The sequence below is a fragment of the Acomys minous genome (assembly GCF_964271855.1).
Source record: "Acomys minous genome assembly, chromosome: 6".
NCBI lineage: Eukaryota > Metazoa > Chordata > Mammalia > Rodentia > Muridae > Acomys > Acomys minous.
In genome coordinates, this window is record NC_140487.1 from 30,184,132 (window position 1) to 30,206,768 (window position 22,637).

The window sequence follows — 22,637 nt, forward strand, 5'->3', positions numbered from 1 at the left end:
CCAGCCTGGTTCACAAAGCAAGGCCCAGGGAGCCAAGATAACACAGAGAAACCCTGTCTCAAAAGAAAGAGAGAGAGAGAGAGAGAGAGAGAGAGAGAGAGAGAGAGAGAGAGAGAGAGAGAGAGAGAATAACCACAAATCATGATGGTACAGACATTTTCAAAGCAATTTTAAAATTATATTTCTTTTTTTACATGTACATTTATATTACTACACATAAGTAAAATAAGCTACATACATCAAGAAGAACCATTAAACAATCAGGAATTATATAATTGTTACATTGGCTATTTGTATTTGGCAACCTTGAAGTAAACATCTTTCCTATTTTGGTGCATCTAAAATTCTGAATGAAAATTGATATCTACCATGTCTCATATCTATCAACTTAAAATATCTATCTAGAACTAAAAACATTTAACCCCTAAACAACTAAGCTTAATTGTAAGACTAAACTCTCTGGTCTTCGACATGATCAGAGACTTGAGAAGGAATAAAACTTAATTACCTGGATATACAGGGAGTGCAGGTTAGCACCTTCCCAAATGAGATGAGACAGTGTACTGCCTGAACAGTTACCCAAAATTCTTTATAATGGTGGAACTTCATCTTCAGCCTTCTTGCCCAATATATCTGACAGACATATTTGTGAGGCAGAAACTATTGGTGGTACAGACTTTTAATCCCAGGACTCTGGAGGCTGAGGCAGGGATGTTTGTGAGTTTGAAGCCAGTCTGGTCCACATAGTGAGTCCAGAAAAGCCAGGGTTAGGTAGATAGACTTTTTCTCAAAGCAACAACAAATAGCAACAAAGGATAACCAACTAATGAATACATATAATTGCTTTGTTGGGAATGTATCGTTAATCCCAGTTTTAGTCGTGGACACTAAAGCTCAGAATCCTGACCAACTTTCAGCAGTCACACAGAAAAGGGAAGCAGTTTTGGTTAGTCTGAGTCCACCACTTGCTGATTGGTAAAATAGCTATCTCAGTGCTGTTTCTATTTTTATCTTTGTAACTTCATTTGAATTGACCTGTAAGATTTTCTAAATTATCTTGAGAATATATTTCATACATTTTTTTTTAGTTTTTTGAGAAAGGGTTTCTCCTGGCTTCCAGGCTAGCCTTGAGCTCACAGAGAGCCACCTACATCAGTCTCCTGAGTGATGGGATTAAAGTTGTGTGCCACTACCACCCAGAAATATTCCTTATTTTAGAGGAAAGCAAAATTATAGGTGAACATGAATAAATGTCAACAAATTTTACTGAAATAATTTCTGCAACTTAATGTATGTATATATGCACTAATACACATGAACTTACACACATAAGTACACATATGTATGTGAATTTTTGGTCTATTATCCTAAATTATTTTAAACAATATTTTGTTTTAAAAAGCGGGACACATGAAATTTCTCTTTAATATCTAATTCTGTATAAAGTAGGAGACCATAATTGAGATAAGCAACAGCAAAACTGTCCCACCGTGTTTATTTTATTTGGCTAAGGAATTAAAACACTAATTGTAAATGTCTTTTGACCAAGCATCTTATATCTATCTTTACATGATCAACATGTCTGCAATCTCTTTTTGCTTTGCATTTTTTCCCTAGAATGCTATAGCACAGAACCACAGAGTGCTTTAAAACAACAGACATTTACTGTTTCACAGTCATAGCAGCTTGAAGTGAGAGAGTAAAACATCAGAAGGACGGCTTCGAGGCCCTCTTCTTGTCCTGTTCCTAAACACTTCTCATGCCGCCTCTCTGCATGTTCATTTTTCTGCGCTCTCTCACTCTGATGTCTCCCTGTGGGTTTCAATTTCCTCTCTGAAGAAAATGGAGAAGATTGGAGTAGAGTAACCCTAAGAGCCTCCTTTAACTTAGTTCTTCAAGGCCCTGTTTCCAAATATCACTACATCCAGATTTACTGGATGAGGGCTTCTAGCTGTGAATTTACAGTAATGCAGTTGACGCCAACACAGGACTGTGCAGCTGCACTCATGTCATGCATTGACTCTATGGCAACTCATTGATTTTCAACACGTTTATATTATTTAAAAAAGTCTTTCTTGCTGTGCACAGTGGTGAAAGCTTTTAATTAGTGCAGTCTGGAAGTAGAGTCAGTTGGTTCTCTGTGAAATTGAGGCCAGTCTGTTCTACATAACTAGCTCTAAGCGAGCCTCTTCTGAGTAGTGAGTGCCAGGCTACTTAATGAGACCATAACTTTTTAAAAAATCTTTCCAATATTTTATGTTTTAGGATAACTACAAAGGAAATAAACTTTAGGCTCTTAAAACAGAAAGGTGGAGGTATTAGACATCCCTATGGATTATCTACTTGTACCAGAAGACTGATACATTCTATCTTTGTTGTGGTTTGAAAACTCTTTAGAGACACTACATTACGAAGAGAGATGTATGAACATTTTACATTACTAACTATATAATGTCCTTGAATATTTTGAACTTGAATGGCTCTTAACCAAAACAAAATCTATCTTGATGTGAAACAATGCAGACAGAAAAAGGAAGGTTTGTAACAATGACACCAAAGAGTCCTCTAAAAGCTGGCCTTCTTTCTACCTCCTCTTCCTCTTGCACTGTAAAGACAGTTGGTATCTCACCTTTGTATGATGACTTCTATTTCGATAAAGGTGTACAGGTTCACAAATTCAATATTAGATTGGCCATACGACAATGAGAGCATAGCAGTGTATCAGTTTTGTGAGATACATCTCTTTGAAGATGGTGTTTCCAACATCCTCTAGTGATGTGAAGTATAAGGGAGACATGACTGAGGATGCTCAGATCACAGCTGTATAAGGGCACGGTTCAAGAGAGGAAAAAGAAAAATCATTGCTGCCAGATAAGTATGGGGCAACTTAAATAGCAGGAAAGATAAAGTGAGTGACAGGAACAATCTCACGGATTACTGCTTTGGCATGAACCTTGGAGTATGCAGCCAGCTTGCCAAATAAATGGACCAGTGAAAACAGAGTCAATGGATTAACTTCAGGAATTAAGCTTATTAATGGATTTTCCTGCAGAGTGTATCCACCCATCCTGATAGACAGGGATTCCTTTGCTTTCCCAGCTGCTAGGTTATACAGTAAAATAATTCCACATAAATGGCTGATGACACAGGGACTATTGATTGATCCTCTAGAATGAATTGTCATTGACCTAAGGCAATGCTGCTCTGTCCCCATTCATTTGGGGCTGATTTATATTTGAACCAGCACATGTTTGCTTGATTTAATCATGAACTGAATATATTTGAATAGCGATTGTTCATGTTCACAGTCTGCCCCCCCCTCTTTTTAGCTGCTTCCTTATTTAGATTAAGTGTTCACTATTTCATCCATAATTTAAGAACAGGGAAGGAGGTAATTGGAACTGTAGGTAAATTATATTCTTTTGTATAAAACTTAATGAACGGAAGTTAGTTAAAAACACCTCGATTCTGTTCTAATTTTCATGCATGGAGCAGTTGTTTTGACAGATGGACTGGCTTTATTTTTGTAACGGTCCAGGAGAAGTCTGCAGCAGTCTACTCATTGCTACGTATCTGTATCTGTTATGTTTGTTTTTGATTCATTCTGCTTTCAGCTCCTATGTCTGTTTCAAGGATAGATATTTGCTTTACATTTATTCTTTGGGGTAATATTTGTATGCATAATTCTCCTATTCATGTGATCCTAAAAAGTTAGGGACCCCTAAAACTCAAATTCAGCTTGTCATAGAGAATGATTTATCAAGGTTCCTCAGGTGTGGGCTTGGGTTCTTATTAAATTATAACCTACTCTTAATTCTAAACTAATGATTGTGAGGTGCTGTTGATCCAAAGGACCCCGTGATTGAATGACTCTCAGGACATCAACTTGTTACCAAATTCATCTGGTATATCAACTTGACTTTCAAAAAGGATCAAGGTTTGAAAAATGAATTCATTTTGAGCTGACTGCACTGTCTTTATTGCGCTGTAAATCCGCCAGTGTGGAGCAAAGCAATGAAGTAGTTTAATGCCAAAAAGTACATTACATTCTGAGTTTTAAGAAACGTCATGGTTCAAGGAAAGGTCAGAAACACTCCTCCTCTGTCTCCCCAGAGCAGCAATGTGTGAAGTGTGTTTCCTTTTGCTGCCACGCTTCCTTCTAGTTTAGTGGAACATCCAGGCATCCTCAGAACGAAATGAATATCCTGTTTGGAACCCTCTCCTAAGCTTGGCAGCCACAAACTAGAAAAGGGAGGTGAATGAATGACTGGATTGATACACTTTTATGTAGATATTCTCTTAAGAATAGATCCTTTCTAACATGTCTTTTAAGTTTAGATTTTCCTCTGTTCAGTTCTTTCTATTTTCCTCCTCCATTTCTGATGAGGGTTCTTCCTTTGGCTATTTTCAAACCAATTTTGAAAGTATTTCCTTCCATTCCTTTGTTTTCCTACAAGCATCTTTCTACCCTCTAATCCCAAGAAATTGCTCCTCATTCTATTTGCATCAACCTTTACTTTGAAAATAATACTAAGGTAGCCCCAGGGCATGGCAAACAGTGTAACGTGCTGCCAACTGAGAGAGTTCAGTGGGGAAATTAAGGAGACCATTCTAGGCCTTGGGCCAATAGGGTGGGACTCCATTTTCTGTAACTCAGATAGACTCACTTGTTATCAGCACACTCAGCCAGACCCTTTGCCAGGTTTCTCAGCTAAAGTCCCATGATTGATTTTGTTCCAGCAGCTTTGTAGAAGAATGGTTGTCATAGTGTAGTGGTTTCCCATTTAACAGTTAATAGAGAACAAATTGAGAATTTGATATTCAGTGTAGTCCAATTTTGTGGGTTTCAAGAGCTTAGGGAGTTTTTCTTGTGTTAATTATAACCTGCTAGTTTCTTTAGAAAGACAGACTTAGTTGCTGGTAAATTGCAAATTGGTTATCTAATCTTTAAGAAACAAGGAACTCACAAAAGCTTTTGGTATTAAAATTCATAGCAGTGGCAAAGGTAATATGACCCTTCCTTTGTGTTTACAAGTATTCGTACTCACAATTATGTTTTATTTTTGTACCACAGAGAGTCAGAGCATATTTTAAATTGCTCAAAGGTAATAGCTGTGAAGGGAAGTAGGGAAGTTAGGTTTGTATGAAAAATGGCATTTGAGTCTTTACAAGCATGCCTACTGCAGATCAACTGAAGTCCTGTTCTTTTCTAAAGTGAGCAAGGCATCCATCTGGGTCTGCCACTATTGCTTACAGGACTACCCATTTGCTTACACATGCATGCACAGCCAATAACTTGATTTTGACATATGGTATCAGAACTTATTATTTATCATCTTGATTATGATAATATTGAGCCCACAATGAGTGATGGCTGTAAAAGCAGACTATGGAGCCACCTACATGTTTCAAAGCAAAAAAAAAAAAATCTAAAAATTTCTCCTTTGAAAATGACTGATTTTTTTTTGAAAAGTACAAAAATACCCTGTGTGGAAACCCATGAATGCTTCATTTGTAAATGACTTTATCAGATGTGTTCTTTCCCCAAACTCCTTCCTCTGCATTGGCATTCATGTTGTGTCCTGTAGTGGGGTGGGGGGGGGGTTGATCCAGAGCGAAGCCTGTGCTTCAAGAATGTTTTTTTGGCTTCAGAGCAATGATTTTTTGAATAGGAACTAACCTGCTCAAAGTGAGTAATGAAGGGGATACATAGACCCTTCAAGCTAGGAAATCTTTCCTCAGAACAGAAGAGGTTTCTGAATCAGTTGATTTCAGAGCATAATTGTCCAAGAACCAAATAAACAAAACCCAAAACATTCTGGATCTATTTCAAAAAACAGTCAAAGAAATTGTGTTTTTATTGTAGTTCTTACTTTCCCCCAAATTCCACATTATTGTTAAGAAAGTTTGAAGACTCACATCTGAAACTTATATTCTTTTTTAGAGAAGTCTAGTTCTTTAGAGAAATCTATTTAAAGAGTAACATCGGGTTTCACCCTAATACTACCAGATAGAATGAATAGCAGGCACTTTCTTGAATTTAAATGTCAATTATTCTGCTGAAGTTGCCTGGTCCTTATTTTATGGGCCAATGGAGTTCAGACCAAGTCATCAGCTGCAAGTACTAGATGCAAACGTCATGTGGAAATGTACTCAGTATATTATAACACTCTAGTTATAAACTCCAACTGACTGCATGAGTCCAGATGCATTTGGAGTTCACACCTGAGAAGCCATAGGTCACATAGAAGGCTTTGAGGCCATAACACACTTAGAAACATATGAATCAACTTGGTTCTCCATTTTGAGAGCCAACCTCATTTATATAGTAGTCTGCTTTGGAAGCTTATCTGCATTTATTGTTCCAGTTCTAGGTCTTACTTTCAAATATTCAACTGAAAAAAAAACAAGAAACTATAAGCAAGCTAGAAAAACTCATTATATTTTTATTAGGTCGAATATAAATGCTTCCTCATTAGAAAGAAGTCAGTATAGTAGTAATGGTGATTGCTTTCATAGTCTCTTTTGTGTTTCCATTTTCTAAATGTAAACTCAAAAGTCACCCTTATAAGAAGAATTTCCCGATTATCTTCTCATTTAAGTATTTGGGGAGTTGGTTGTTGTCTGCACTGTGGGAAAAGGCACGATGACTAGTGGAACCCAAACATTTCTGCCATTAGGTGAGAATGTTTTAGAAATAGTTTCAGTGAAAGATTTTGGAAGGGTATACATCTTAGCCAGTGTTACTGTTGTGGAGATGACACACAATGGCCAAAGCAACTTGGAAAAGAAAAAGGTTATTTGGTTTTCACTTCCACCTCACTGTTCATTGTTGAAGGAACTCAAGGCAGGAACCTGGAGGAAGGATATAATGAGAAGGTCATAGTGGGGTGCTGCTTACCATGGCTTGCTCAGCCTGCTTTCTTTAGAACCCAGGACCTTCTGCCCAGGGATGGCACCACCCAAAATGGGCTGGGCCCTCCCTCATGAATCACTAATTAGAAAAATGCCCTATAGACTAGCTTACATGCCAATCTTATGGAAATATGTTCTTAATTAAGCTTCCCTCTTCTCAGATAACTATAGCTTGTGCCAAATGGATACAAAACTAGCATGGTATATGATATTTATTTCCTCAAAGTTTAAAGATATTTTAGTATATGTAATGCTGTGAACAAAATAACAAAATCATAAAGGAGCCCTAAAAATGAGAAAGGGGAGCATATATGATCTGTCTCTGCACGCCCCAAACCCAGGATCCTCCTGTCAGGCTGACTGCTAGAGCTAACTGGTTTGCCTTTTGTTTTACAGAAAGAATGTGCTAATTTCATCAAGGTCCTTAAGGCTTATAATCAGACTCACTTATACGCCTGTGGAACTGGGGCTTTTCACCCAATTTGCACCTATATTGAAGTTGGGCATCATCCTGAGGTAAAGCTGACATAAAAATGCTTTTTGTTCCTGCTTCCTTCCTGTGCACGTTTCATTGCTCATCTCGTCAGCTCATTTTGCTTCTTGTTCACTTTTCATGGGGACCTACATTATATTATTAAGTTTACTCTGTGAATAGAAAAATGAGGAGAACAGCACTGCACAAGAACTGTGGCACAAGACCAGGGAAGAAAGCATTTGTCTGGATTTTAGAGTCATCCTCTTGGTATGTGAGACACATACAGGAAAGGTGGATGTGTACTCCTTTCTCCTTCATCATTTGTTGAACGCTTTTTCCCTCCATAGTTTCCTTGGCCTCCTCCTTTTTTGTTGTTATTGTTGTTGTTTTTGTTTTGCTTTTTGTTGTCATTGTTTCCTGACTCAAGATTAAGAAGGATATTCAGTTCAAAGATGGGCTCTCACATTTGAGTTCTTGCTTTGTTAGGTTTCGCTTTTATATTTTTGACTATTGCATTGGCATAGAAGAGAAAAATATCCATTTTCTTCTAATGAAAGATGTGTGGAGAAAAATCAGTGGAAGAATTATAGTTAAGTACATTTAAATCAGAATTAAAAATAAGGAGACCTTGCTAATATCGAAAGCAGTGTGTTGACTTGGGTGTCTTAGCTGCCGCGATTATAAATACTGTTGTCATTTCTGGCAATATCTCTTCAGAACAACAGTGTTTGTGCAGTGAGAAAGTGATCTGTGACAGAATTTTCTTCCAAATTGGAATTTAGAAATGCTCAACAAATAAAGAATTTGTTCACAGATTATTTCTGGAATCCTAAAGATAAGACCGAATTTACATGTCAGCCCCTTATATCTTAAGCTGTAGACTCCTGCTGCATTTTCTTAAGGTGTCCTGTGAGATTGGAATGTGTTGTATTGATTACAAAGACAAGAAAGCAAACATTTCAGGCTTTTTCTTCTCCTTTATGTAAGACGACGCATTGCAGGCTGTGTGTTTCCAATACTTAAACCAGCTCTACTTTGTAGTTTCTGCTGTGGCTTCCCTGGTGACCCCGGAGGCCTCACCCATATAGGTAAATTGTAGCCCTGTGCCCACCCACCCTTGGGTTCCTCCTCCTCTTCCTCACAAGTACATATGAGTACTTATCGATATAGACAGGATGTTTCATCATAATGTGATTTTCCGTTTTCCTCTTTAACTTTTCAGTTTCATGTTAAGGAAATTAAGAATTAGTTTATACACATGATCCTGGAGAAAATACACATAGTATGTTTAGTCACTTCTGATTAAATAACTGTCCCCATGCTACCATCCCAATGTTAAACTGCTTATGTCAATAAGGGACCCTAAAAGTTTGTCCCATTGTGTTGCACATTTTTTACCTGTATTCCTGATGGGCAGCAAACAAGGATGCAGCAGCACTTTCAGGAACCTCCTACCACAGAGAAGAAGAAAAAAAGAACATGGCTTGTGGTACCACAATAGGCTTCACATCTCACTCTACAGATCACCAGCTGGGACACCCTAGAAAAATTACTGAGCATCTTATAGTCTCTGTTCATAGTATGTAAAACAAAAGAAAACCATCCTTGGATAGGCATCCACACATGTTAAATGAGAGTAACGCTAACTCATTACCTGAAATTACCTTCCACCTTCCTAACATTTAGTGCTGGACACACTCAAAACTTCTAGACGCCCTGTTCAGATCCAGCCAGTGGACAGCTCATCTTACATGGGTGTGGTGAGAGCACACCATATGAACTGACATGAGCCTCTGACATAAACTCTGGTGCCCCTGATTTGATCATTTCTGCTTTGTAGGGAGGTCCATCTGAGCACAGAGGAAGAGGAAGCAGGCTATCCAGATGAGACCTGATAGACTGTCATCATATGGTAGGGGAGGAGGTCCCCTTCTGTCAGAGGCCTAGAGGAGGAGAATAGGCCAAAAGATTAAGGGAGGTGGGGAACAGAAAGATACAAGTGAGGGGATAGCAATCTGGATGTAAACTTAATAAATTGTACTTTAAAAAAATGAGATGGCAAGCAAAAAACCAAAACAAAACAAAACAACAAAAAAGAAAAACAAACCACTTAATCTCATGGTTAAAGTGTATTTTTCTTATAGCCTCAGAGTTCAGGGTTTCAACACCCTTTATTCAGCATTAACTGCTCCATGTATAACTAGCATATATGTTTCTAATGTAGATAATTGGAATGAAGATTTTTGAGATCTGATAGGTTGTCCTTGCTGCAAATGAACAGCTAATGTGCAAAAAAGAGAAATGTGTCTCAGATTGAAAGCCTTGGCTGTTTCTTGTCATTGCCACCTTACCTTTTCTTTACTTTTCACCTGCAAAATATTTACTTATCATCAGCAATAATAAATAATGCCACAAGCCTTCCCTTACTGGCAGTTTCTGTACTTATCTTAAATCCCCCACCATCAAAATCTGAGAATTTCAATACTTTGGTGTCTCCTTATGTTAAAATTCTATACATCACGTCTGCATTTTTATCATTTTTCCTATAAAAAACATCCCTACCCCTTCTATAATTGCTGCTTCTTTTTGTTAATAAAGTATTATCTTTCAAGTTAACTATGCATCGCTGCTCTTTGGGTGGGCTGTTAGGGGAGTTGAGGGCTACAGGCCATTTGCTTAGGCTCCCCTCCACTGAAATAATAAATAATCCTCGCTTCCCATGTGAGCTCCTTTGAGAGGACATGTTGAGGCACAAGTTTTTTCTCCCAAGAAATTCAGAATTTTGAGACAGGTCCACCTTAAGAAGCCCAGTGATTTTGATTTGCATGAAAACTATAAATTATGAAGTACCATTCCAGAGTAGGAGGTCAGAGAGAAGATGATTATGCAATTACCTGGGGAACTCAGAGCAGTCTAGACAGGCAATCTAGGAAATTCTGGAAAAGATATTATCAGGAGAGCTTGTCTAGACTACATCAAATTTAATTTTCGATGCTTAAGCTGCCTTCTGAGACAATCTGCTTTAAATTGATCTATACTATTACTTAAAATGCTACCCTTGGCTTTAACCAATTTTGCTGTTTATGAAGTTGAGAAAAAGAGACAATGTGCACTTTATACTGTTGGAAAAGAGTGACACTAATGGAAAGCCTGGAAGAGGAAAATGGAAGAGGCACCAGGAGGGAGGCTGAGGATGCTGGGTTAAGATTCACACAATCACAGGGTTTGAAAATTCCAACTTTAAAAAGTCATCTTAAAAACAGCATTTAGGCTTTATAAGATTAGAATATAATTACCCTTTCGGTCCCTTCCCCTTCCTGTCTCCAAGCTCATGTCCCCCATCCAAACCCCCTGCTCTCTTTCAAATTCATAGCCTCTTTTTCTTAGTTGTAGAGCTTTTTACTCATAGATTTTAGCCTAGAAATTACACATGTATTTTCCTAGTAGCTTTCCTATACTACAAAAAACAATAAAACATAATTTTATTATAATTTTTTCAGTCTTTTAGACAACTATTACATTTATGAAATATCTTTGCTTTTAGCATCTGTGAAGACTGTCAGCAACGCTGCCACATTCAACTTCTGCTTTACAAGCTACTTCCCTTAAAGCAACTGTTGCCTTATACTTAGTTCCCAAACTTAAAGACATTTCAACATTAAAAAAGTGCATACAGGCAGAAAATCTTTAAGATAGAATGACACACAAGTTAAAGCACTACTTTTGAAAAAAAAAAAAAGTAAGGCCCACTCATCATTCAATAGTTTTGATTCTTATATGAGAAAATTATCACTTGCTATTCCTAGTGATAAAACAATTTCCAAAATACCATCAAGTTTAGCCTTGTAGTTATAAAAATAGATTTTTCTTTTTCTAGTATATATATATATTGTCTTCCAAAATTTTTCTATCTAGTGGATGCCTTTTGACCACACACAGTATGCCATTGATTGCTGTATTAAACAGATTTTCTGTTTCCTGTGGTACATTTGGGAATTGGTAGATATATTCATTAACTCCAGTTCTGTAAGATATGTGTCAATCAATTCTTGGGCATCTGCCAATAGCCCTTGACATAGCAGATAACTGCCAACAAGGTCACATGCCTCCTACACATGTGTACGTCTGTCATAAAACTCCTGCAGAGTTCGTGGAGGGAGTGATTTAGACTACGGCACAGATGAGCCTGGAGTTGTAGTTCCTGTATCTCCGCCATTCAAGTAAAAATTGTGAGTCATCGTTTAGAGTCCAGCTAGTCCCAAATGGCTTATAGTATATGGTATTTCTCCTTAAAATTTACATCTGTTAATAAATACATATATACATAAATTTAGGAAGAGTATAGGTTTCCGAAGAAGTCTCTGGACATAGTCTCAAATTCCAAATGGGTCTCTTCTACGTACTGGCAGCATTCCTAAAGAAAGATGGACCCAGATGTGTGCTGGATAGTATTAACTCTATAAATACTTTCATAATGTCATGGTCTCAATTTATGGTAGAAGCAAGCAGTCATTAAGAAAAGCAATGAGGCTTAATAGCTATCTCTCAGGTCACTTTTGCAATGACAGCCAGTGTATCTCTGCAGGAAATAAAATTGTTTGTCTGTCTTTCCCCTTTTCCTATGAAGAGGAATTTGTTTTATGTGATGTCTGCAGCATTGATGTTATTTAAATTGCAGGCAGTGCTCTGAGAATAACTTGATGGCTAGTCCTTTCTGGTTCAGTTATCTTTCTTGTTTATTGTTATGTTTGCTCTAGAGAAGCACTGATTTATTCCTAACAAACATATGAATAAACTAGGGTTGAGTTTTTGCATCACCTTCCCATATCCCTTAAACTACACATTGGAGTCTGGATTTTGCTTTGAATAAGCAAACCCTGGTGAGAATGTCAAAATTGTTTTTCAGTTTCTTCCCAGCTGTTCATTGTCTTTACTAGAGGTGACTTTTCCTCCCTTCTCACTGCTAACCTGAGCTATATTGTATTAGCGTTAAGTCCTTTATGGTGTTTATTTTTCTTCTTCAGCATTTAAATAATTGGATCATGTTAAGAAATTGACTTTTATGTAGTATTATTTAATAATCAATATTTCTGCTTTATCTAAAATCAAAAATAAAAATCATCTGTTATTTGTACTTGAAAAACTTTACAGTTCTCATATTCTGCAAGAACTTAATACAACCATGTGTTTCTCCAAAAACTATTTCAATACTACCAATAAGACAATTTCTCAAAATTGATAGGATCATGGACCAGGGAGCTAGAAAATAGAATAACATGAATTCTGATGACACAAAACTAGAAAAACATTCAAAGCTGGTAAAAAAAAAAGAATATAAGTTAACATTGTACATGTAATAATTGTAAATGCTTCAAATCACATGATTTGACCTGAATACTTGTTTTAAAAATTCATAGTTTTAAAATAATAACTGCTTTAAATGCCATATTCTGTAGGTCTCTGAGGTTTTTGAAAACCTTATCTAACTACTTTTACCTTATATAACTATAGAAACATATCTATCTGTTAAATCTAGGATATATATATTCTTTTAAAATTTTTTAACGATTTATTTTGTTATTTACTATGTCTACATTGCTTTGCCTGCTCATACCCCTGAAGACCAGAAGAGGGCATCAGATCACATTATAGATAATTGTTTGCCATCATGTGGTTGCTGAGAATTGAACTCAGGACCTCTGGAAGCGCAGTCAGTACTCTTAACTGCTGAGCCATATCTCCAGCCCCTAGGATATATGTTCTTGTGATAAAAATAGACTAGTAGTTGCCATAAGCATGATTTGACCAACTAACAATTAACTTATATTATTTAGTTATTCTAAAGTAAACCTTGTATTATAATATAACACATATAATTCCTGATTGTTTCATCATTCTCCATGCTGTATGTTGTTTATTGTACATATATGTAATAATATAAATGTATATGTATAAACAAATTGATTAATTTAAAAAAGAAAAGAGTTCATAGCTTTGATGTTAACATTCTTTTGTTCACTATTATTTATTCATCAAATTAAAATGTTCATTTTCACAGTATTTCACAAGGTTTATTCTAAAAATTAGTGGCTGATATATTGGCATTCATTTTATAACTTGCAGAATATTTAAATGAAGTTTTAGTTCAAGTGATTCATCTGTTACCAGAAAAAAGGTGTGAGTAAAATTAAAGTTTTCTTAAGTCAAAATTGACAAAATGATGCTATGCCTAACTACTTACTAAGGAAAATACTACCTCATAATCATAAAGAGTTTAAATATTGGTATCTTCTTCTCGATGAAGTCTTTGATATTATAAGTGCCAAGAATACTCTCAATTTTCTTAGGCTAATGAAAAGCAAAGGCTGACTTGTCTTAGCCAGTGTTTTATTGCTTTTAAGAGACAGTATGACCACATCAAGTCTTATAAAATAAATCATCTACTTGGGGCTTGCTTATAGTTTTAGATGTTTGGTCTCTTATCACCATGGTAGGGAGCAAGTCAGCACACAGACAGACATGGTACTGTGGTAGTAGCTGAGAGTTCTATACCCAGGTCTGCAGGTAGCTGGAAGAAGGAATACCTGGACCTTGCTTGTGCTTTAGAAACCTCACAGTCCACCCCAGTGACACACTCCTTCCAACAAGTCCAAGCCTGCTTCCTGATCCTTCCCAAGTAGGACCATTCATGGTGATCAAACATTCAAATAGATAAGCCAATAGGGGCCATTCCTACTCAAACCACCACACTCACACAGTGTGCTGTTGGGCCCATGTTAGCAGTTGGACACAGGAGAATCAGGGAGAACGGAACAGCCGAGACTTGGGAGGAGAGCTGCATGTGACGATGAGAAGAGTTTAGAGTTGACCATGACCAGCATGATAAGCAGAGCAGACCCCTGGCATGGAGCCTCCATTTCTCAGAATTGAGAAAATATTAGAAAGGAATTGAGGCTGGATCTCTTTCTATCAGAAACTGCACTCATTGGTTGAATAAGAAGGGATGCACTTTGTATCTAGGCAAATAGTTCGATAGCGTTAAGACGACTTCAAGAAAAACGTGGAGAATATCTTCTACCTGAGAGACTAGGGCTGATGGTGAAGATGACAAATATACATAACTCACATACACATAAAATCTAACTTCAATATGGCTGAAAACATCAAACATCATAACTATATTCCTCCAAACTAAGATTTATTAAGCAATTGATGCATTCTGGCACTGTCTGTCTCAATCACACGCCCAGTCACCACAAATTTGATGAGGTTGACACTCTTTTAATTTTATTTTAACAATGAGAAAGCTAAAATACTGGATTATTTTGTAATGTTTCTGAAATCAAGCATGCTAGGCAATGGTTTACATCCGTCTTCAAAACCTTCATCATGAAAAAACGGCTTGCAGGATACAGGAGGACAAAGAACTGAAAAATATGAGTCTGTTTTATGATACAGGGTCAAATTTAATTTTCCTATATTTATATTTCAAAAATACTCCATGTATATCTAGTTTGTACCAGGTGACAAGTGTAAATAACGTAGCAGTTGAAGCAAGCAAGGCCTGGAACCTTCAAACTGGGGTCTGAAAACTGAATGTCATGCGAATAGGGAGGTCGTGTATGCAGAGTGAGCAATGGCTCGAAGGACAGAGGCAGACAAAGTCTGCAGGGAGAGGAAGACCAGCACAGGATGCATGGTACATTTCAAGTACAGAAGCTGGAAATTACATTAAAGGTTGAGTTGAGGAAAACTAATTGAGGGTTTTCTGGGATCTTACCGAGAGAGTGATGTTACTGCCATCATTCACACAGAAATATAGGTCTGGGACATAAATTAGGGAAGAAAGTGAGTAAGCCACACACCCATTTTGAGATGATGGCAAAGGTCTGTTACCGACTGAAGAAGACCTAAACCAAGGTCAGGTAGAAGACACTGGGCAAACTTTGAGATTCTCAAAGGAAAACAAGAAATCCGAACATTCTTCAGCTTTCATAAACTGGTGAAATATAACTGAGATGACAACAGGTTATTCTTTCTAGTTGGTGGATGGGCTTTAAATTTTCTTGTGATAGTTAAGCAAACCTTCTTTGTAGTTCCTATATACTCAATTTCTACTCTAGTATATATGAGCAAAGACCATGCACATTATTCTATAACATTTATTACCTGCAAATGTATTGGGAATTCCTAACCTTGGCAATTACAAAACATTAGCAAGGCACATTTGGAAATCCAGAGAGAGGTGTGTTATATAGTGCATATTGTAAACACAATGCAAAAGTATTCATTCTATTTAAAAAGTTTCCTAAACGAACAAAAACTTATCAGACAAGTATATTTAATACATATCACTATAAATTAGTGATTTTTTTCAATAAAAATTATTGTCATGATACCTATAATCTTTGTTTTATATTTGTGCATTTGAAACATCTAAGGAATGCTGTTCATAAGATTCTAGGTAATCTAACCAGTTTCTCTCTGTCAGAATGACTAAGGAAATTGATTTACTTATTTAGTATCAGACTCTACTAGACCTGACATAGTAAATGACTTTTTATCAACATTAAAACGTTTGGTTTTCACAACCCTTAAATGTAAACATTTCTTAATTTTCCCTTTGAGGAAACGGAGGCTCAGAAAGGACTCAAAATTGAGATGTAATATGAATAAATCAATAAAATATATTTTAAAAACCTAGAATAGGACCAGTTATGCGTAAATACTTAATAAATATGTGCTAAAGAATAAAAAAAATGTTACCCATCATCACACAGTAAAGAATTTTTCCCCTCACTATTGCAACATATGGCCTTTCTGATGGCATCAGCCCTATATGCCATTGGTAGAATGCTATGCCATGTGTTTACTAATATTCAAGTTTGAGTGATTTCAAAACATTGCATTTTAAGTTTGTAAGCCACCAAATACATTATCAGAACATTCTTGAAAACATCATTAGGTGCTTAGTGCTGCAAAGTTGACAGTTCTTGTCAACTTGGTAAAATTCCATGGCAGTTACAACTTCACAGAGTCCCTTAATAGATTATAAAGGTGTAATCAGTAGGGAGTGTTGTTTTTATAAAACAAGTATAATGGTACCAACAGAAACAGCTTCATCGGGTGGTACTCATTATCTTTATTGGCAACCTAGAGTACTAGGCAGATAAACAAATGGCACTCTTCGTATTTCCCTACAGACACACTCCACTGTGACTATGATTGTGACCCAGTGGATGACATCTGTTCCTACCAGAGAGAGAAACATCAGATCTTTAACATTAATGAAAGTCTATTTCAAACTGAGTACTTAAGACATAAACATTGGTGAGGTTTCCAACGGTTTCAATAAATTCACCATAAAGAGTTGCTTTCTAATATTTTGACAATGAAAATCTACAGATTTCAAAGAAAAATCTTATTACCAGTTTATATTTGAAAAGACACCATAATGTATTTTTAAATGTAGGAGTATAAGAAATAGATTATACTGAATTCTACATAGCATTCAAATACATTCAAATACTAAATCACAGCAGATAGCCAGGCTCATCATCCTGTCGTCAAGCTCCAAATTGGCCTTATCTAGTTTCTGATGTCAATAATTATGATAAAATATTATAATGCTTAAAAAGGATCCACATTGTATTACAATTCAATTTTCTAACTAGGAATCCTTAAAATTTTCCAACTAGGATTAATGTACTTAGAGAAAAATCTGTTTATATGAAAGATAACTCTTTAATCATTGCCTCATAAAATGAACGGCATAGGCTTTCAACTTTAACCCAAGTAGTCTTATATTTGCATAATTTGCTATGATACTTTTATGATTTAGGATGCCTTGCAATACAAGAGTCCTACTACGTAAACCCACATTGATAATTGGACATTATAGGTAGAAACTAGTATCATTCCAAATAGTCAGAAATCAAGTCACATAGACCAGCTACTTTCCATCTTAATTTTATTTTTATTTTTCAATCTGCCCTTTCTAATTCAATTGTGCATCCTTGGTCACTGAAAGCAATCTCAGGAATTGCTGAGCCACTTGAAAAGGAGTCTAATGGGATCTGAAAATCAATTCACAGGTCTGCCACTGATTCATTGTGTGACTTTTGCTTCCACTAAAATGACATGAAATTGGTCTCTTCACTGTTTTAGGCCTTAGTTTTTGTCTCTTGTTACAAAAATACTTGTCTACTGGGCACCAGGCATACACACCTAAGAAAGTCCACTACTGGGTATGAGTCACGAGACTAGCTTCTCTCACAGCTAGCTGCTGCCTTGAGATTATCTACCAGCTTTGCAGAGGCTGGGAGTCTGTTCTTTCTAGTACTGCAAATGCAGTTTTGTATGTGTGCCAGGGTTCAAGCTCCTTTTAAGTGCTTTTATCCCAGTAATTTTTTTCTTTTGATTTACATTTTGTTGGCATTGAGTAGCTGTCTTACCTCATATTTAAATTGATTAACCTGGAAAGGATGGATATTTAGTGGCCCACATTTATTTGCCCTTGGCTGGCCTAAATCTGGGTGACAAATGTCAGCCCTGAAATAAAGAATCCCTATTTCCTGGACAATGTCAGGCTGATAGAAGTCCCAGGTACCTCCTGTCACCACATCACATTTTCACCAACAGTCATATGGAAACTTATCTCTGATTCCATGCTGAATTTGTGCAGTATCATATGTGTATGTGTATATATATATACACATATATACATATATATTTATAAAGATAATGTTTTCACTTACATATAATACCATCTGACAGTAGACTGTGTACAGATTTTGTGAGTGATAAGCAACATGCTGCCATTTCTAACATTTGGCAAACTAAGCCTGAAGAGCCTTGTCCATGAAGTACATCAGAAACAAACTAACATCCTACTGTTGTTAGGTACATTTTTGGAGAAATAAAAAAATTTTTATGCCACATACACAGCCAGATTCCATCCTTTTGATCTTTTCTCTTTCTATTTATCTTGTCAGATTTACCAGTCTCTTAAGGCAAATATTAAAAGTATTTTCAACTATATTGCCAAAAGATTAGTTTGATCCAGACAAAATTACGCTATCAAGTGAGTGGGGAAATGATATAAACTCCCAATTTCTGTAAAATCTAAAAATGCCCGCTCTTTCCTTTCTTAAAGGATGCATTTGCTGATAAATCATGGCAACTTCCAGACTTGCTCAAAATACATTTGTAAAATAGTTATTATACAGCCCTTTTATTCTTTACTTTTAAATATTAAAAAAAAAAAAAAACTTAATGACTAGTGATGTTAGAATGCTTGCCCAGCATGCACCAGGCCCTGAGTTCAATCCACAACAGTGTTAAAATTGTTAAATTAAATGTAGAGAACTGTAATGGCTGAGAGATGACTCAGGGCTAAATCATGTGCTGCTCTCCCAGGGCATCAGGATTCACAGCCCAACATCACTTTGAGCAGCTAACATGGCATGATGCCTCGGGCTTCCATGGGCAACCGCACTCACATCCACACGCATGCACACAGACACGCATGCAAAACTGAAAATACTAAAAAAAGAAAAAAAAAAGTCTTAAAACGGACATTTTAAACTTATGTTGTTTGAATATCTCACTCTAATCTGTGGCCCCTCCACACTAAAGCTGAGTATGAAGCTCGGCTCTCTCCACAGCTAACTCACCATCCTTTCTTTACAGTGCATCTATTGTTCTGCCTTCAAGGCTACCATGTCAAAGAAATGAAAGTCGCAAATTTTGATTAGAATCAGATTGTACATACGATGTTATCTTTCAAAATAAAAATAAATTCAATTTCTGCCTGAAACATCAATAATTATTATTAAAATGAATTTATATTTTACCTTCATTTCTTTGAGCAGCTACTGTCTGATTATGAACCATGTTGGGTGATTTCAGGAAAAATGTATAATTATTTATTGAACAAGAAGAATACTTGCTAATAAAAATGAATTATCTTCTCTCCAGAAAAGCTACAACTTAGATATTTCAACATCGTTCGATTTTATTCTCATGAAAGTCAGTGGATTCCAGTTGATTTCTGTTACTGAAAGCCGTCAACAGATCAAACATTATCAAAGAAAGTTATTGAGCACATTCGAGAAACAGCAGGGATGCAGGCACCCTGCAGGATAGCACCCACACACCTCCGCATACAATGAAGAGGAATGCCTGCGTGCTTTGATCTTCCCTGGGTAACATAAAAGAGGGGGGAAAGCCGCATCTGTTCGAATCAAGGTTTAATGAACAGGTGGAGACTGGCTGAGTGTTGACACAGAGCATGAGAAAAGTAAAGAAAGATAAAATGCAGAATCACTGTCGTCACAGTCCGCCAAGGTCCAAGGAGATACACTCTGATTCAAGACAATGGCACTAAAATAAATGCAGCTTGATTTACCTCTAAGCACTCACAAGCCTGTACTAGTTTTCCACAAATACCTTTAATGGGACCATATGTCACTGTGAATCTTTACAAAATTTCAAATGTGTGGAAATTCATAGAAACCTTTCATGTACTTATATCAATAATAGATAAAGTATCTTGGGAAAATATAATGGAGGAAAATGAATGTTTATATGGAAAAGAGTAATAGGAACTCAATGTCTTCCTGAGATTTCTATACATACTCTAAAGATAGTTCCTGTACTATTAAAACTTAGAGAAACTTTCTGGTTTGTGGGGTTTTTTTCACTGTGAAGTATTATTGTAAATTGTGGTTTTCGAAGTTGATAAGAAGTGCCGATCACACTTCCATGTACATAGGTACTTCCTAGGATTATGTACATAATATAGCAGCCATGTCTTATGAATGGCATATGGTGCTATATATGACATTTTCTCACGAGGTCAAGACCAATATTACATTCATAACTGCTCTATTAAAACAGTAAAAATTACAGACATTTCAGCTTCAAAACGGAAATGGCCCTTTATTATTTAAAATATTAAGAAAGTAGAAAAACAACTGAAACTATATTAATATATAGTATAAAATTACAAATACAGAAAGAAAAACATAGATGTAGTGTGGCAGTATTTGAGAAATGTCAGAAGAAACACCCTGGCCAGTAAGATTGTGCCTACATGTAACAGACTCTCTGGACTTGCCTGCTGTACATCAGAGCAGAGGTTGAAAGGTCACCAAGGCATATGGTTTCGCTTGATGAAATAATTGTCTTTAATCCCATCTTGCCTCTTCCACTCTTTCAACTCCACCAATTTTTCTATCCAGTTGTTTCTGTGGCAAAGCCAGATCAGTGTTTTACAAAGAGCAGAAGGGCACCTGTCATCTTGCTACAGAATAGTCTTTTTTCTTTGAACTTAAAACTAAGGTAAAGTGTGCCTGTTGGTTCAGGTCCTGCCTACTTCAACATTCTTTGTGGCAGACTCCCTTACCTCTTGCATCTTAGTGTTCCTCTTCTTTCAATTCATTGTTTTTCCCAGCCGGGCTCCTTTTAGGCTTTTGGAGTTTATTTCTCTTACCTGAACAGATCTCTCATGTATCTGTTCTTATGGGTCAATCCCATCTGTGTGATCTTGGTTCGTCTATTACTTTAAACACCATCTAATAGCTAAATGAATGCAAAGACAAGCAGCAGATACAGATGAGGTCTGTAACAACAGATAGAGAATAGGTATGAAGTGGGGTACATTTTTGTAGCTTGGATTCATTCCCCCATAATTTATCTGATCACCTGAGTATCATATCTTCATATATCAAGGTGAATATACTTGAGGTTATTTTGTGAAAAAAAGCCATGTGTTGCAAGTCATCTTTAAGTCAGAGACAACAAGGTAGCCTACATCAGAAAAAAAAAGTTAGGCTCTTTATACTGAGGATAAATCTGTGTATATTTGACATAAATCATTACTTGTAGGTTAAAATAATTTACACTGATTAATAAATAATGATCCTAAACCTTTATATGAAGTTTTCTTGTTGCGTAATATAGTTGCAATATAACTCATATGCAAACAGTCTCCATACACGGTATACACTGATATTCAAATGTATTTTTCCATAGCATTTACACAGATGTACATGTATTCTGTTGTTAGAGTCTTCAGACAGTAAGTCAGGAAAAAAATACTAGGGTAGATGGAGAACCTATCAATCCCCAGCTAAAGAAAAGAACAAAGAGATAGGGGGAAAGAAGAAAAGGAGGGAAGGAGGAAGGGAGAAATGTACCTCAAAATGGAGTTCTATATAAACTGAGTAGGCTGCAATAGGACTAGTCCTACAGCAAATTGTTATGCTGAGGCAGGTTGATATCAACGGGAGGCCTCCCAGCTGTGATGAGAAAGGAGAGTGGGAGGATGGGAGGAAGAGACTGGAAGGAGGGGGCCCAAGCTGCAACCGGGATGTAAAGTTAATTAATTCATTATCCCATCAATTAATTAATCTATTAAAATTTATTTTACTGGAAATAGACTTTATCACATACGGAATATGTATTAGGTTTATTTTGAGTTCTAGGTTCAAGTTGATTAGACCTCTGTAGGGATCAATACTTGAAAATAGACATGACACAAAGATTCCTGGATCTTCTCACTCAGTCACCAAAGAAAATGCGCCATGTTCAAGTTAAAGTCTGCACCTTATTCCTACCATTGTCTTCGCTGCATTGTTGCCGCTACTTTTCCTCACATGGGACTTCAATACAGAGTTAAGAAAAATAGAATATTCTACATCTATGTCAATATGGACAGCAAATTACCTTTCTTAGAGTTAAAAGCATATTAACTTAAAGTCATTAATAGTAAACTTTATTTTCCACTTTTTTTTACTTGACATTTATTTCCTGGGTATTAGTTTCACAACTGAAGGAAAAATGTCTAAAATAAACTAGTTTTTTTTTCCTAAAAATAAATTAAATACTAACACATAGTAGAACTAAGCTAAAGTGAGCTAGAGCATCTTTTTGTTGTTGTTGTTGTTGTTGTTGTTGTTGTTGTTGTTGTTGTTAAACAAAGGGAGGTAGAGGCTTATGGTCACAGGACAAAGCAGAAAGACAAAGGGAGGGAGTAAAGTATACACACCGACATTCAGAAGATCGTAACTGGAGGTACCATTACAAGGAAAGTGGGCTCTGCTGTTTGAGTTTGGAATTAAAGCCTTCTGAGAAAGAAGACAAATTTTATTTTGGTAGAAGTTGCCTTTCATCTTCCCCCATTAGAATTTCAATTGGCACAAGATGACACAGACTGCCCAACAATCAGGCATTTCAATCCGGA

At 36.4% G+C, this 22,637-nt stretch overlaps 1 protein-coding gene across 3 annotated transcripts in view; it reads left to right on the forward strand.

Annotated features, from left to right (window-relative positions):
* SEMA3A (semaphorin 3A) overlaps positions 1-22,637 on the forward strand; it is a 460,613-nt gene that overhangs the window by 321,674 nt on the left and 116,302 nt on the right. For all 3 annotated transcript variants that reach the window (XM_084786809.1, XM_084786811.1, XM_084786810.1), the window contains one exon: positions 7,312-7,431. In XM_084786809.1, coding sequence (XP_084642935.1) covers positions 7,312-7,431 — 120 coding nt within the window. The remainder of the gene's footprint in view (positions 1-7,311; positions 7,432-22,637) is intronic.